The sequence below is a fragment of the Protopterus annectens genome, chromosome 7.part0 (genome assembly GCF_019279795.1).
Source record: "Protopterus annectens isolate FY-2018-M chromosome 7.part0, PAN1.0, whole genome shotgun sequence".
NCBI classification, from domain to species: Eukaryota; Metazoa; Chordata; order Ceratodontiformes; family Protopteridae; genus Protopterus; species Protopterus annectens.
In genome coordinates this window covers 1,999,159,968-1,999,176,142 of record NC_056739.1, presented here as the reverse complement: position 1 = coordinate 1,999,176,142, position 16,175 = coordinate 1,999,159,968, and the positions used below count along the sequence as shown (strand labels likewise).

The window sequence follows — 16,175 nt, the reverse complement described above, 5'->3', positions numbered from 1 at the left end:
ATTGCACATGAAAAAGCTTAATACGTATAGTGCAACGTAGCCTGGATATGTAAGGATCTGTACAGTCAGATAAATAACATAACTATGTGGTAGGAGGGAAAGAATGCATTGACAGTCTCCTGGCACATTTTTCACAAGAGTTCAGTAGTCTGATGGAGAGAGGAAAGAAACTGTTGTTAAGTCTATAAGACCTACAGTGCATACTTCTGTATCTCCTACCTAAGGAGAGGAGGGAGAACATAACCATTTGCAGGATACAAAGGAACATTGGATATCTTCCTGGCTCTACTGATGCAGCATGATTCATGTAGGTCTTCCAGAGGTGCAAGAGAGGAATCATTGATTTTCTCTGCTGCCCTTACAACTCGCCTAAGAGCCTTCCAATCGAAGATGTTGCAGCCCCCGTGATGTTATTGGAAAGGACGCTTTTAGTGGTACCCCTGTAAACAGTGTGGAGGGTGGCTTTTGATAGTTTTGCCTTCCTCAGTTTCCTTAGGAAGTGCAAGCATTGCTGAGTTTTTTTTTTGTCTGACTAAAAAAGCATTTGGACTTCCCCATATCAGGCAACTTGGCTGTAAAGGGTGAAACTTTAACTCGCTATCTTTATTTCTTTTTCTGCTGCAAAAATGTACCATCACTATCAACACATTCTGTACTGGTACTCACACTCAGCAAAAGCAATCAGGTGATCATGCAATTGACTTGGGACCTCTTCTTCAGTGCTAATAGTACCTCCATCCAGCCCTAGCTATGGCTTTGTACTTAGTACAAATTTAATCCAATAAAACAGTACGTTGGTATGGAAAACCGAAACAAAGTAAATCTGAAGCAGTTTAAAAGTTTATTCCACTAAAACACACACTCTACAAGTCCAAAACACACAAACGCTTTGAAACACTCAGCGTTTTCGTCTCATCAGAAAATACTTCATCAGATGACATAAACTTTTCTGTTTACCATTTATATAGCCTCCACTTTTAAAACAGACCAATCAAAACTGTGCAAATTTGCAAAAAATAAATAATTAATAATACATTTAAAACCAATTCACCCTATTTTGTTTTACATAAAATATAAAATGTTAAAACCATTTATATTAAAACATGTTTTGAATATTATTGTGAATCTAGCATAAAATGATTCAAACCACATGAACATTAAATAAAACTCAAAACTTTACCATCTTTGTGAAGAATAAAAACTTTACAGGCTATGTTGTTGTTGTTGTTGTTGTGTCTTTCGGCTTTTCCCGGTTAGGGGTCGCCACAGCGGAATTAAAGAATAAAAATCTGTTTCATATTGCTTGGTTATAGCTGATGCTAGGATACCCTCTAGTGGACATAGTAGGGAATACCTTCACTAAAACACATAACTTGGCAGACCTCATTTTTAATAGTGAAACTATAGATATATTGTCATTTAAACCTGGGGTGTTTGCTGCTTCCAGAGTGATTTGCCACCATAACTCTCTAAACTCTACTTTCTCTTCCCATAATCCACCCTTGGTTTCCCTCTTCACTTGTTCCACAACATAAAACATGAAATCTGCCTTATGACATTCTTTGGTGTGTTTATATAGGGCATTAGTCTCCTTTTTATTCAAAATGTCACACTTGTGTTCATAGATCCTTCTCTTTAACTTACATTCAGTCTTTCCAATATAGAAGGATCTACATTCTACATAAGTTGCAAGGTAAACTATCCCTATAGACTCACAATTATAATGATTAGACCCCGCAATCCACTTATTCCTGCTCTCAATGAAAACCTTGTCAACATTTGCAATGTTTCCACACTAGGAGCAGTGCCCACATTTATATGTTCTTCTCCTCTTTTTTATTTATCCCTTGGTTCTTACCATCACTTTCTAAAATATTCTTCAAACTCTGCAAATTTTTATATACAAATTTCAAGGGCTATTTTGGTAACTTTTCCAAGTCTGAAATAGACCCAAATCTGTTCCATTCGAAACTAATAATTCTCTTTGTGGGTCCTGCTAGAGCATTGTATTCTAGCACCACAGCTCCACCATAACCTTGCCCCTGACTAATTACTGTATTTTTTTGCTCATTTATACATTCTCCCAAGATAGGTTTAAATTTGTTCTGTCTACTAACGTTTATTTCAACCATAACCCTATTCACTAGGTCAGCCAGATAACCTCTTTCCATGAAGAAACCTTTCAATACCTCAGTGTCTTTCTTAAAATCTACTTCTAAGGATGTCATCTGGCTCCCCCAAACATACTGACCTTTTACTATGTTCCTTTTATAATGGGGGGTGGGCACTATTATAATGCAGGAAGGAGTTACAAAAAGTGGGCTTTCTAAAAATCTTAGACTCAAAATTCCCTTTAGATTTATATATTTCCACATCCAGATATTGTAAACGTTCATCTGAAAGAATGTATGTGAAATCTAGAAACGTGGTTGTACTTCTCATATAGCCCATAAATTCATCAAACTTTTCTCTGGTCCCTATCCACAAGATTACTATGTCATCTAAAAATATCTTATAGAGGGTCCAGTTGGATGATTATTCAGATCACAAAATGTATTCTCCTCCCATTTTGCTAATACCAAATTAGCATAGGTTGGGGTGCAGTCTGCACCCATCGCCACGCCCTGAACTTGCTGGTAGAATTCTCCTTTAAAGAATATAAAATTGTTTTTCAACACTAATTCTAACAACCCTAAACATGTCAGTTTCTCATTATGGCTCATTTCAGCATCTTCAAATATTATTTCTTCCACCATATTCATACCCTCTTCATAAGGGATACTAGAAAATAAATCTATTACGTCAATGTTAATAAATATTAAATTTTCCTGATATAAATCTTGTTTCATTTCCCTAAAAAAATCCCATGAATCTTTCAGATTAGCTTTCCTTTTTATCCTTAATCTTTTACGTTTACTGTCCACACATTTACGTATATATAAACTTTCAATCTGCTTCAAATCCACAAGATTACTAAGTCATCTAAAAATCTCTTATAGAGGGTCCAGTTAGATGATTATTCAGATCTCAAAAGGTATTTCTCCTCCCATTTTGCTAATACCAAATTAGCATAGGTTGGGGTGCAGGCTGCATTTACTTAGTTTTGGTTTTCATAGCAAGGTACTATTTTATTGGATTATTGGTGACTTTTCAGTACCCTGCACATTTCTACTTGTTTTACTAGTACAAATTTAAGTTATGCTGGAGGACCAAATCTAATTTACAGTGTTAAGTACTGTACAGTAAAACAGAAGTATCTCAGAAAAGGATATCAGGTGTTCTCTGCTCTGACCACTGTTCCCACATATATGATAAATGTCTGGACACATCATATGGGGGATTGGATTATCACCTTATGAGTTACATGGAGGTACATGAGATGATGTAAGCAGTGTGGAAACATACCATATCACGCCAATTGTTTTGGGGCAGTTTAGAGAGAGAGATCATTTGGCCATGTTGTTTTTACAGTACCAAGATCTTTAATAATTTAACTAAGGCCTAATGTGACAGAACACTGACATAGGTTATAGTAACTTTTTTTCCAGTAAGACATAATTTATGGTTTGCAGAAAGTTAGTTTTATTTATTTACTTGTATTTGTTAACAAGGATTAACCAACTGGGCAGAGCTCATTTTCAGTGCAGGTCCAGAAGAAAAGCTTCATGAACAAGAGGTAAGCAAAAGTAATATTACACAGTACACAGCATAGCATAGGAAGACATAGACATTGTTTTGGATTTACATATCACTGTCAAGCACAATATAAGTGTAATATAATTTACATAAATAGTTGCATTTTCCTAGGAATGGTACATTTGCAAAGAGGTTCTTTTTTGTTTTTTCTCCCCTACCTCTCTGTAGCTGACCATCAGGTGCCACAATCTCCTGTCCTCACTCACCAGGCCCACCTCAACCTCACCCAAACTCAGTACGACCCATTTATGGGAGCAGAAGAGGAGATTGAGGATGCTGATAGCCCTAACCCTCACCACACCACAGCAGCTTTGCAAGCTCTACATTATCTGCCTTCAAGAGGTGCATATACACCTCCATGTAAGAGCAACCTTCTGTCCAAGTGGTATATAGCTTACAGTGGGGATCTCACCAGGCTTTTAGTGCAAGTATTGCAGTGAGCCTTGACAGTCTTATTCCCTCCCTTCCTGCAGGATGGATAAGCTACTATTAACTACTCACTTCTGTACTCACCTGTCAGGTCTCTCAAGCTCCTGTTCTGCCAGTCAAACAGAGGACATTTGGGGTGCATCCAGGGCTTTATTCCTCTGTGTCATGGGGCCAGTAATTTCCATAGAGCTGTTGGTACAGCTTTGCATATGACAATAAAAGAACACATTACCTTCGGTCTAGAATTCGTGTGAAACTAGGTAAAACCTGAGGAATTTATACTGAAGTCAGTGCATGGGATACATAATTAGAACTCTGAAGGGTGTTAAATTCCTGCTTGTAACTTGTGCAGCTTCTAAGGGGCTTTGAATGCTTTCATTTTCTCAGAGTCCATTTCTGTATTAAGTCAACAGTCATATGGTTATGGTTGTGGTTATGTATAATGATGCCTGCTCCCTTCTTTTTTTTATCTTTTGGTATCAGTCATTTTTAATGTCCTTGTTTATTCTACATTCATTGTTGGTGAGGACCTTAGAGATATTCTGACCTAACCAAAGTTTTAAACCATCACTTGTGCTGTTCCTGATATTTGCATAGATAGTTTAGTCCATGTTATTGACAAATCACAGGTATTACTTTTCTGTCAGGCCTAGGCTGCCATGCATATTTTCACTTGTTAGTGACTGTGTGCGTGACACCATTACTGTGTCTATGGCATATGGATGTAGCTTACTATACTTCTCATAGAACCTTCAGAGTTAGAAAGTTAATGTTACATTACATCTGTTTGATGGGAGGATGTGACAGTCTGTCTATCCATTCCCCCTTTTCAAGTGTCTAGCCTACATCCCATCCATTCATAGCTTCTCCCTTATCCATTTTCCATCTAACCCATGCTGTTTTGAATGGCTCTGTAGTTTCCCTCACGACAACCCATTTTGATCATTTTTTCTACACTTCTATTACCCTGTCTGTGAAAAATACTTTCAAACATCCAGGGAGCAGTTAGCCCCTATACCTGGTACCACTGCTGTTGTCCTCCAGTCTTCTGTCACCTCTGCACTAGGCAGTGATGTGTTGAATATTTCTGGCAGGGTATCAGCTAACATACTGGCCAGATGTTTCACAATTCAGGGAAGCCACCCATTTGGTTCCTGTGTTCATTCACCATAAGAGTAGCTAGTTCCTGCTGACTCTTCTCACTCTATATTGTAGTATCTGTTCACAGTCCACTGTTCTTCTCATTCTGCCCTCCCTTTCAGCATGTCACCCTCTCCTTTCTTTCCCTTGTGAAGACTGAAGCAAACTATTCATTCAGTACTACTAATTTTTCTCAGTCTTCTGTTGTAATCTTTCTCACCCATCTTTTGCAGAGCCTAGACAATTCTGTCCTTCCCTTCCTCCTTTCTAGTATTAATTCCCAAAAAAGTCCTCACTTTACTTACTGATCCTGTCTTATTTCCCTTTCATAATAAACTTTTGCTCCCCTTACCATCTCTGTTTCATTGTAGCTAGCTTCCTTACATTGTGTCTCCACAACTATACCATCTCTGTTTCATTGTAGCTAGCTTCCTTGCACTGTGTCTCCACAACTATACCATCTCTGTTTCATTGTAGCTAGCTTCCTTGCATTGTCTCCAGAACTATACCATCTCTGTTTCATTGTAGCTAGCTTCCTTGCATTGTGTCTCCACAACTATACCATCTCTGTTTCATTGTAGCTAGCTTCCTTGCATTGTGTCTCCACAACTATACCATCTCTGTTTCATTGTAGCTAGCTTCCTTGCATTGTGTCTCCACAACTATACCATCTCTGTTTCATTGTAGCTAGCTTCCTTGCATTGTGTCTCCACAACTATACCATCTCTGTTTCATTGTAGCTAGCTTCCTTGCATTGTGTCTCCACAACTATACCATCTCTGTTTCATTGTAGCTAGCTTCCTTGCATTGTGTCTCCACAACTATACCATCTCTGTTTCATTGTAGCTAGCTTCCTTGCATTGTGTCTCCACAACTATACCATCTCTGTTTCATTGTAGCTAGCTTCCTTGCATTGTGTCTCCACAACTATACCATCTCTGTTTCATTGTAGCTAGCTTCCTTGCATTGTGTCTCCACAACTATACCATCTCTGTTTCATTGTAGCTAGCTTCCTTGCATTGTGTCTCCACAACTATACCATCTCTGTTTCATTGTAGCTAGCTTCCTTGCATTGTCTCCACAACTATACCATCTCTGTTTCATTGTAGCTAGCTTCCTTGCATTGTGTCTCCACAACTATACCATCTCTGTTTCATTGTAGCTAGCTTCCTTGCATTGTGTCTCCACAACTATACCATCTCTGTTTCATTGTAGCTAGCTTCCTTGCATTGTCTCCACAACTATACCATCTCTGTTTCATTGTAGCTAGCTTCCTTGCATTGTCTCCACAACTATACCATCTCTGTTTCATTGTAGCTAGCTTCCTTGCATTGTGTCTCCACAACTATACCATCTCTGTTTCATTGTAGCTAGCTTCCTTGCATTGTGTCTCCACAACTATACCATCTCTGTTTCATTGTAGCTAGCTTCCTTGCATTGTCTCCACAACTATACCATCTCTGTTTCATTGTAGCTAGCTTCCTTGCATTGTGTCTCCACAACTATACCATCTCTGTTTCATTGTAGCTAGCTTCCTTGCATTGTGTCTCCACAACTATACCATCTCTGTTTCATTGTAGCTAGCTTCCTTGCATTGTGTCTCCACAACTATACCATCTCTGTTTCATTGTAGCTAGCTTCCTTGCATTGTGTCTCCACAACTATACCATCTCTGTTTCATTGTAGCTAGCTTCCTTGCATTGTGTCTCCACAACTATACCATCTCTGTTTCATTGTAGCTAGCTTCCTTGCATTGTGTCTCCACAACTACTCCACTCCCTTTTTTCCATCACCTGTAGGCGCTATCTTTTGCCCTAACTATTTACTTCGGGGCTTTCTTGTTTAAGCCCAAGTGCTTTCCATTTATACCAGTCACTGTTTTCAGCTTTTACCAGTTATGTAAACAAAAATGAATGCATCGTTCCTGTTTTTAACAAATATCAATTGAAGAATTAAAAGGAAGATGAAAGTGAGATGTGTACAACTTTATTTTTACTTAATTATTTATGTATTTATTTATTTTTCAAGGATTGGTAGTATTACTTAATGTCTAAGGTAGATATTTAAAGAGAGAATTTCTTGCCTATCAGTAAGCTTTGTACCTCTTTGGTTATGCCAAAGCCTATAATCTATGTTATGGTCATTTGCAGGTAACTCTGCTGATGTTACTCTTGAAAAGTGTTTTTCCTTGCTTTTTCAGAAGGCGTGTATTTTTAGCAGTGTTTTTCTTTTAGCAGTAAGGAGACAGCACCATCAACAAAAACAGGCCCACCATTTGCCAGTGCCAGGAGAGAATGAAGCAAAAGATAATGCTAACAAAACAGTAAACAAAGTATTGTTATAGAAACTTTGCATCGCAAGTGTATAAAGTTGTTGGTCAATTGTTTTTTGCATTTCTTTTAATCATAAAAGTGGTTACTTCAGGTGGCATAGATTTATTGTTTTTCTAGCATTTGCTGATCTTTCACTCTAAGCTTCCACTTTATTTTATTTCAGGGTGAATGTTTAGAAGTAGCTGTTCAAGGGTTACCAGGTGTGAAAGGGTATCCTGGACCTGAAGGACCAAAGGTCAGTGAGAGACGGTGGTTTTATGCTGGAGATAAATACTGTTGCATGCTTATTTTATTTTATTGTTTGATCTGAAAGTTGAATGTATGTCATTTCATCTGGATTCTTAACTAGAAATGGTAGTCAGGTGTCTTGGTGAACAGCATTAAAACTATGAATTGCTGATGAGCCCCTCACCCTGTTGCCTGGGGCTGAAGTCCATTACCCTCTATGTACCCATATGTGACTAGGAAAATAACTTAACCAAGCAGTGCTCTTGGGTCACCCTTGAAAAAGCTTCTCTCTTGTGGGTTTACCATTTGACAAATGGTAAGATGCTCCTCTATGTAAAACATATCAGTGCTGCACAGACTGTATGATATAACAGTTAAGCATTTAAAATGCAAAAGTGATTCCGCCCAATGACATATGCACAAGGCATCTGTCTCTACTACTGGCAACCTTGGTTTGAGAATGGCAGTATAGCTGTATGAGGGGATAACTGAAGGAAGGTATACCAGATAGAACTAGACTAACTTCTGAATGTTTTATTTGCATCATTGGATGTGATATGTAGCGTTTGGTTAAAAACTGTGCAGACATTGTAAATGTAATTTGAATCCTAATTGTGGACCTAATTGTGGAATGGCAGATAAGCAGGTTTCGTTCTGAATTTAATGGACATAGACCAGCATACTCGGCAGGCAAAATGATTTTTGTGTACTGAAGTACTGTTTGATTTACTTTAAATATTTTCTTTTTAGGGAGAGCCTGGAACAGCAGGAGAACGAGGTCCCAAAGGAGACAAGGTTAGAACAGTAGTCACTGTTTTATAAGTGAAGGTGATTAAATGCTACACAAATCTATGTTATGCACAGCAGCAGAACTCACTGTGTCTACTGACATGGCAAGAGTGTCTGATGACATTGATTTGCAAATGATTAAGGGGGTGCAATTGCGAGTGCTGAAAAAGGACTTGTTTTGTTTATTTATTTGCTCTGATGTTGAGACATCATGAGGGTATTACAGTGATCTTTTTTTATTCCTCAATGTAGTGTTGATTGATTCCAAATTGGGGGTGGCATTAAGTGCCAGATGAGTAAACTATGACTCTGCTGTACACCAAATGTTCAAAGTTTCAGTGGACCAATAGTGTACATATTCCTCTGAAACCATGTTTCCTACATCCACCATTTCCATGAAGTGTTTTTTATGGTTTCCAGACTGTTGTTGATTTTCTCCTTTTTCTTTTGCATTCACTCTTCAGACTGATTCTGCTTTTCTACCCATTACTATCTTATGAACGCATATCATTCCCTCTTCTCCGTCAAGATAAGCAAATAGAGTTCTTTGAGTTTCTGTTTGACCTCATTTTCCTTCAGTACCCTGTCATTGTGGCTTTCCTTTTTACCCTGTCAGGTAGTTATGTCTTTTTACCTGAAAAACCATCAGAATCATGCAAGATTCCCATCTGGTGCTGACCTGTGACCTGCAGAGGGGCAAGGTTTGCTTTTACCATAGCATTCTCAGACAGGGTCTTATGAGCCATTTCTGCATTAATTAATACATATAGATTTTGGTCCTAGTGGTGCCCAGTTTGCTCCCCTCCATCTGGTATTCATTACTGGAACTCCTCATCTATCAGTGTTAAACTTTGCATTTTTCTAGCATTCAACCTCAGCTGTCAGTTCTTAGCCCATTTGCCACTCTGCTAAGATCCCTGTGTAGCCCTATCTAATACCACCCCTGTTTAGTGTCATCTGTGAATAAGTTGACATGCTTTTAGTATGTCTGGAGGTATCCAGTGTAAATATCCCAAAGTCTACTTAACCAAGACTGACCACTGTGTGACTTTACTAATCACTCCTCTGTCCACTGACCACAAGCTTCAACTTCCTTCCATATTGCCATTCTTTGATCTACTTGCCCATCTTCTTGTCTGCTTCCTTACCTCCTAGACTATCATTTAATCATTTATGGAGAACAGAGTAAAGCTTTACTAAGTTAAAGTACATCGCATCCACTGGGTTTCCCCCTTTCTATTGCCAGTGTTATTCAGATTCACAGCTGTAAAGATCAACTTAGCAGGATCTGTTATTTGTCCTCCAGACTTTGTCCTCCAAGAATTCTACCAGTCCTTCCTTCAGTATATTATCTGCTATTTTACCAAGTGCTGAGGTAAAGCTGCAGTTACTTAGTTGGTTGGTTGTTCTGGTGCTTTGGAGTGGAACAACTTTCCAGTCATCTCACATGGTGTTACAAGTGGGAGATCAAGTAAAGACTTCTTGCCACACTGTCTACTCCTGTTTGCTTATGTTTGTACCTCGTTAGGTTGAATAATTGTTCCCTTATTAGTAATGGACTGTGCAAACGTATAAAAAATCCCTAACACTTCACAAAACATGTCAATATTATTTGAGAGTTCTTGTGCTAATATGTAGCTTACTGAATGATGAACTGAGTTTCTGTTCACCAAATCTGATAATAGTGTCTCTGTAATTTACTGAATGACATATATTGTTGCTGTTCTGCATTTTCCAATTCTAGTTCTGCTGTATTCAAGCAGAAATCTGTATTAATGTTTATTAAGATTGCTGTTACTGTTGTACTTAATACTAGAGCTGTAGTACTGTGTACCCATGTACATAAGATATATCAACCTTATAGGAAGGTTGGTCTGTACAGTCTGCCCATAGTATGAAATAGTAATATCCTTGCCTTCTTATGGGTTATCTCTTACTGATAATGTCTTACAATGGGAAATCAATATAAGCATATTTTCCCTGAGGTGAGTCATCCACCATTGCTAATGTAGTTTGGGCCTTTTCCTTTTTATGCCCCCTAAAGAATGAGTGAACCATTTAGAACCAAATTTAAGAACAAAGAGGTATACATGACCTGGAGCAAGCCAATCAAGAAATGAGGAAAGTCTCAGTGAATATCACATTTACATATCTTCAAGATTGTCTCCAGCACTCAAAGCAGTAAACACCTCAAAAAAAAAAATAAAACAGAAGATACCTCTACTAGCAGCTTGCACTTATCGATGTGAACCCTGAACCATCTGAGAATCAGAGAGAGCTTTATTGTGGCAAGTCTTCTGCTAAATAAACTATATGGCAGTCAGACCAAGAGACCATGTCTACCCTCAGCTCCTGTCTCTTTAAGCCCATATTAGAACCTCCTTTCTATTAAGGAGCTCCTTATTAGACTCCATCATCAGTAAATCCACTGAGACATAAAAGCAGTTAAAGCAGATATATATTACAACATACAGACTTTAAGTACATGAAAAAAGGCACTGCCAGCTCACATGGCAGCTTTTGGAATATTCTTTCCAATCATGCGTCATATTCTTAAACTGCCGAAAGAACAATGCAATCATCATTCAGTAACTGCTAAGATTGTTACATTTCAGAATATTCTCAAACACTGTGTTGTTTTCCCACAATTTCATCTAGCAGTAATTTTCCTTATACAACAATGCTTTATTCATTACAGAGCTTGTATTAAACCAAGGGTAAATTACATTTTCATATTATTCATGTTCTAACTTTTACTCTTAGGCAAGCAATGTTCCATAATATTACTTTGTTTATAACAAAGAATAGCTGTGTCTCTTATCCAAACTTGAAACACAAAGCCGTTGTACCCATGTCTCATATAATACCAACATGTTTTTGGGTCTAGCTTACCTTGGAATAATTCTGAAATGCAGAAATCCATTTTGACAGTTATAATGTCTTTTGCAACTTAAATTTTACACTTTTACATATGGAGTACTGGATTTGATCATACTAGAGAGTGTGAGTCTCTTAATATGGGTATGGCAATAATTACCAATGTCAGTGATGCAACAGGTAGCACACTCGCTTTTGGTGCAGAAGACTGTGGGTTCCATTCCCACACCAGGTAGATCAATTATTGACACTGCTGTGCAGCATAAGGGTGGGTGATGTACTCCTGAGCGTACCGTACTTTGGATAAGGCATTAAACCAAGGCTCCATCAGCTTGGATTGTTGGTAGCTCGGGTGGATGTAAATGATCCCATGGTCCTTGTCAAAAAAAGCAGGGGAAGTTGCCTGATGCCCTGGCCAAAATTTCCCCTAGTATTATTAATATCACCTTGGGTCTTCCAACTAATCTGGTTAACAAGGGATATAAATCAATCAATAAATAAATAAACCTGAACAAATCCATCACCTATAAGTGAAAGGAAGTTTTAATACAAAATTGTCTGCTACATTGTAAACCTGAATGTTAAAGTCTCCCAAGGCCAGCCAGTTGGGATGATGTCATTCATTAGCTCACTGTTGCAGTCTTCCAATACTTGTTGGTTATCCTGCTGAGGATAACCTGCCAGCCAGCATGTTGTTGTGTCTTTCGGCTTTTCCCGGTTAGGGGTTGCCACAGCGGAACTCCGGTCCGCTAATGATTGGCATACCAAAGCCAAAAACCTTCCTGACACACTGTATATCTGGCATATGATCTAAGCCCATAGGTGTAGGGTTACATAAATGGACATATGAGCATGAGATTATCTTGCTGCCAGTCCAAACACAGGAGCTTCTCTAATGTTGGTCTGAGTACTGCATAGTTGTGCCTGTATCACTACCAAGGCTTGATAAAGTAAGTGCCCCATTGGGGAACTTCTTTTTTCTTCATATTTTTCCCTAAAGATTTCTTCGTGGCAGTTAAAAAAAGGGAAATGTGACTGAAGTAGGCAGATCCCTTACAAAAACCTCCTCTCCTCCTTCTTCTTCTTCAGCCCCTAAGCAAAACAAAGAAGATTACTGTAGCTGTAAGAAACAAGTTAGCTTCTCTGAATACCCGTTTGGAGATCCAACATCTCAAGAGCCTTGTACTTAGCAAGATGGCAGAAAACTCTGCTTCGGACATCTCACTCACACCCAAGAAGAATTCTAAACATTTAAAACCTGATACTTGAGCTTCCCAGTCCAAATCGGATGTCCCTGCCGAGATGCAATAATAGTCTGTTGTAAGTCTGAGTTCTTCTGAGACACCCACCTTGACTTCACCACAGGCCATATGGAATCTCTTCCTCACATGTCCAAAAAGATTGACTCACCTACCACAGTGGGGGAGAGGGAGGAAATCTAAGTGATTATTTCCAAGGGATCAGAGGGCATATATCAGATCCTAGTTAGAGAAGAGGTATCTGGCTTCATTATCAAGGTCTGCCAAGGTTCCACACCACTGTGCTTTGGTAAGAAAAATGCCCCTTGAAGAAGGAACAAAACAATAAATGTATTTCTTCTCAGTGGATGTCCCATGAGAAGAAATGGCTGTCTTTTTCTCAAGGCTTATACAAAGTCATTCTGTCCTTGAATTCTCCTTTCTTTCTCTCTTCTTCTACTCCTGTTACCCCTCCCTCCCCTTTTGAAAAAGGCAGCATGATTCCTCTTCCAAGGAGAAGGAGTAATCAGACTGAGATAAAAACTCACTCAATTATTCCTCTCAAATACATTATCTGAGACAGCTGGCCAGAGATGTTGAGGATGCATTGCTACCAGATTCCCCACTGGGACAGTTTTCCTTTGGTGAAACAATCTCCAGGATGATGCAGTGAGTGGGACATTACACAAGTTTCAGATTGCAGAAGTACTATGAATTATTGGAAATAGGGGCCCAAAACATTCAGTTGTGCACCCTGTCCTGGAAACCTGCTTGGATGCTTTTGCCTCCACATCTGCTGACCCTTACTCTCAGCCACCATTGCCTAAGAAACCAGATAGGTTCTACAGGGTTCCTGAAGAGATGAAATTCCTGTACAAAAATCCTGTAGTAGACCCCCAATTTTTTTCTGTCTTTTTCTCTCTCTCTACAAATAAACTCTGCAGACACATTCCTGCATCGAATGTGCTGCCGTCTGACAGAGACAGTGGGGTCATGGATAGGTGTGGCAAAAAATGAATTCCTCTGCCACATTGGTATTTAGGTTCCAAACTACCAAATACAAATGATGAATATGTATTATCTATTCTGTGTAACATGAATAACACTGTGGCTAGATTTGGGGAGTCTGAACATAAATTCCAGGCTGTGTCTATGCTCAACAATGCTACACAAGTAGCCAGACACTGATGTTGCAGAGGCTTCCTTGAGGGCTGTGGCCAATGGTTTGACCATCCACAAGTTTGCATGGTTTCACCTCCAGTCCCTCCCTGAAGATGTCAAGACTAAGTTTCTAGACTCCCCTCTTTATTGCTACAGAACTCTTTGAAACCCTGCAGGAAAAAGGTAAAGTCATGCAGGATTTCAAGCAGATTTTTCTTACTTCAGTCCCTAGACACCAAACAAACTACTACCCTCCAAACCTAATACCTTTGTCCATAGGAAACAAAATCCCCCCAAAAGGCAAAAAGTAAAGAAAAGAACTCAAAAGTAACTGCAGTAGGATTCCAAGACTGGAAACATCTGATCTAATGTTGTTAATCTTTATTCATTCCTTACTGATGTGTTATTGGTTCTGTCCTCGGAACCGAGTGGGCACCGTACCAAGCTTGCATCAGCCAAAAACTCTCAAGCTAAGATTACCCACAGTGCCTCTATCCTGAGATACCTCAGATCTTGTTCACCACATACTTGTGAGGACGTGTCAAGCCATTCGCTGTAAGCTAAGTGTTCCTTTTTTATTAAAAACTTATTTTTTCTTGGCTAATTCTTATCGTTTTGCTGTATAAACTCTGGATACTTGTTGATATCTCTCTTGTGCCTCCCGTTTCTTCCCTTTACCATTTTCTATTGCTCTCTATTTCTTACGTGCCTTACCTTCAACTACTTCTAACTTTTTTTTACCACTCCATTTCAGGAAGGGTCAATTGTATAACTGCTGCTCAGTGTGTCTTAAACCTGAATGTAATGTTATGTATGTTTAACTTTGAAAATAATGTTATGTTTTGTAAAGTGTTTTATAATAAGTGCTATATGTGCTAAATGCTGGTATTGCTTATGACTGTAATCTGCTTGAAACTAGCATTTACTAAATGTTCAATGTGTATTATTATCTTGGAGCTTTTCTCCCCAGGCCTCCACTGAAAATGGACATGTATCCAGTCGGACTGTCCCGGTCAACAAATGTAAAATAAATAAATAAAATAAATTTTCAGTATTCTTCCCTTATCATCATTGGTACTCCCACCCTTTAACCTCTGTGGTAATTCTTAAGGATACCATTGTTGGTACCCTCCTTTTCCCTTTCTTGTTAATCTTTGGTTTTGTTATTGTTGGTGCAAGAACCTTGTTGTTGTTTGTGTGAATTTAACTTATTTGTTGTGATAGTGTATTTATAGAGTTTGGTTATCTTGTTGTCAAGCATTATGTGTGATAAAAAAGGCACTTCAGGTTTTAAAGCCTGCGACCAGTGTAGCTGTAAAATGCCTAATTCGGATTTGCATGGCTCTTGTGTATACTGTTTGGGAGTGCCCCACCTGTCGACTCAGCTTCCTTGTAAGATTTGTGCGGCCTTCGGTACCCGCACCCTGAATGGGAGACGTAACAAGCTGATTTTGAAAGAATTGCTTAAATCTCCTTTTTTGGAGGCTCTTTCTGTGTTGGAGGGGTTCACTCCCTCAAAAAAAGGATTCCAAGAAGAGGAGCCATTCTGTTCCCTCTTCCCCCAGAGATCCTGAATCTAAAAGTTCAGAGCTTAGATCTAAATTCCCTAACGTGGTTGCAGTTCCCTCAGCACCAAGGCTCAAACCCCTTTCTTCGGCACCGACTGCAGAACAGAAATCGGATTTGACTCCAGAAATGACTATTTCTCTCTCAACACTGACTTTTTTGGTGCCGACCACGGAACAGACATCAGACCTGACCCATATGGTACCGTACTGTTCTGCACCATTACCTACGGTACCAACCACTACTGCACTGACCGAGACTCTCCCTTTGGCACAGACAATAGTTTTTCCCACACCAGTCACTCCCCCCCCACTGCATTTTCTCTGGGTCCATTGATCATGGTGTTGAAGGGAGACCCCATGCCTCGGACCAGATACTCCCTGTTGACGGACCACTTTTCAAAACAACAATATAGTCCTTTCCAGGAACATCCAGACTCCTCATCAGGGATATCCACTAGATCCTCCAGGACCCTATCAAAGTTAGACGTGGTCAGACTCGTGGATCAGCTATTGGTGGCTAGGGGTTTACCTTCACTTCCTAAACCTCTATAACACCTGGAACAGAGGAGTTCTCTCCACAGACTCCATCATACACTTCTCCTTTGGCCTCGACTGTTTTGAAGCTCCCAGTTTCAACGTCTTTCTTGGTTCTAGCTGCTTCAGTTCCACCAGCACCCTTGTCTGTGGCACCGGAACTCACCCTTTGGACTTCGGCA

General features: G+C 39.3%; 1 protein-coding gene across 3 annotated transcripts in view; it reads left to right on the top strand.

The window, feature by feature from the left end:
- Positions 1-16,175, top strand: part of LOC122807296 (collagen alpha-1(VII) chain-like) — a gene marked incomplete at its 5' end in the record, with an annotated part of 1,562,855 nt that overhangs the window by 820,622 nt on the left and 726,058 nt on the right. For all 3 annotated transcript variants that reach the window (XM_044078425.1, XM_044078422.1, XM_044078423.1), the window contains 2 exon segments: positions 7,762-7,833; positions 8,577-8,621. In XM_044078425.1, the coding sequence (XP_043934360.1) occupies positions 7,762-7,833; positions 8,577-8,621 (117 nt within the window).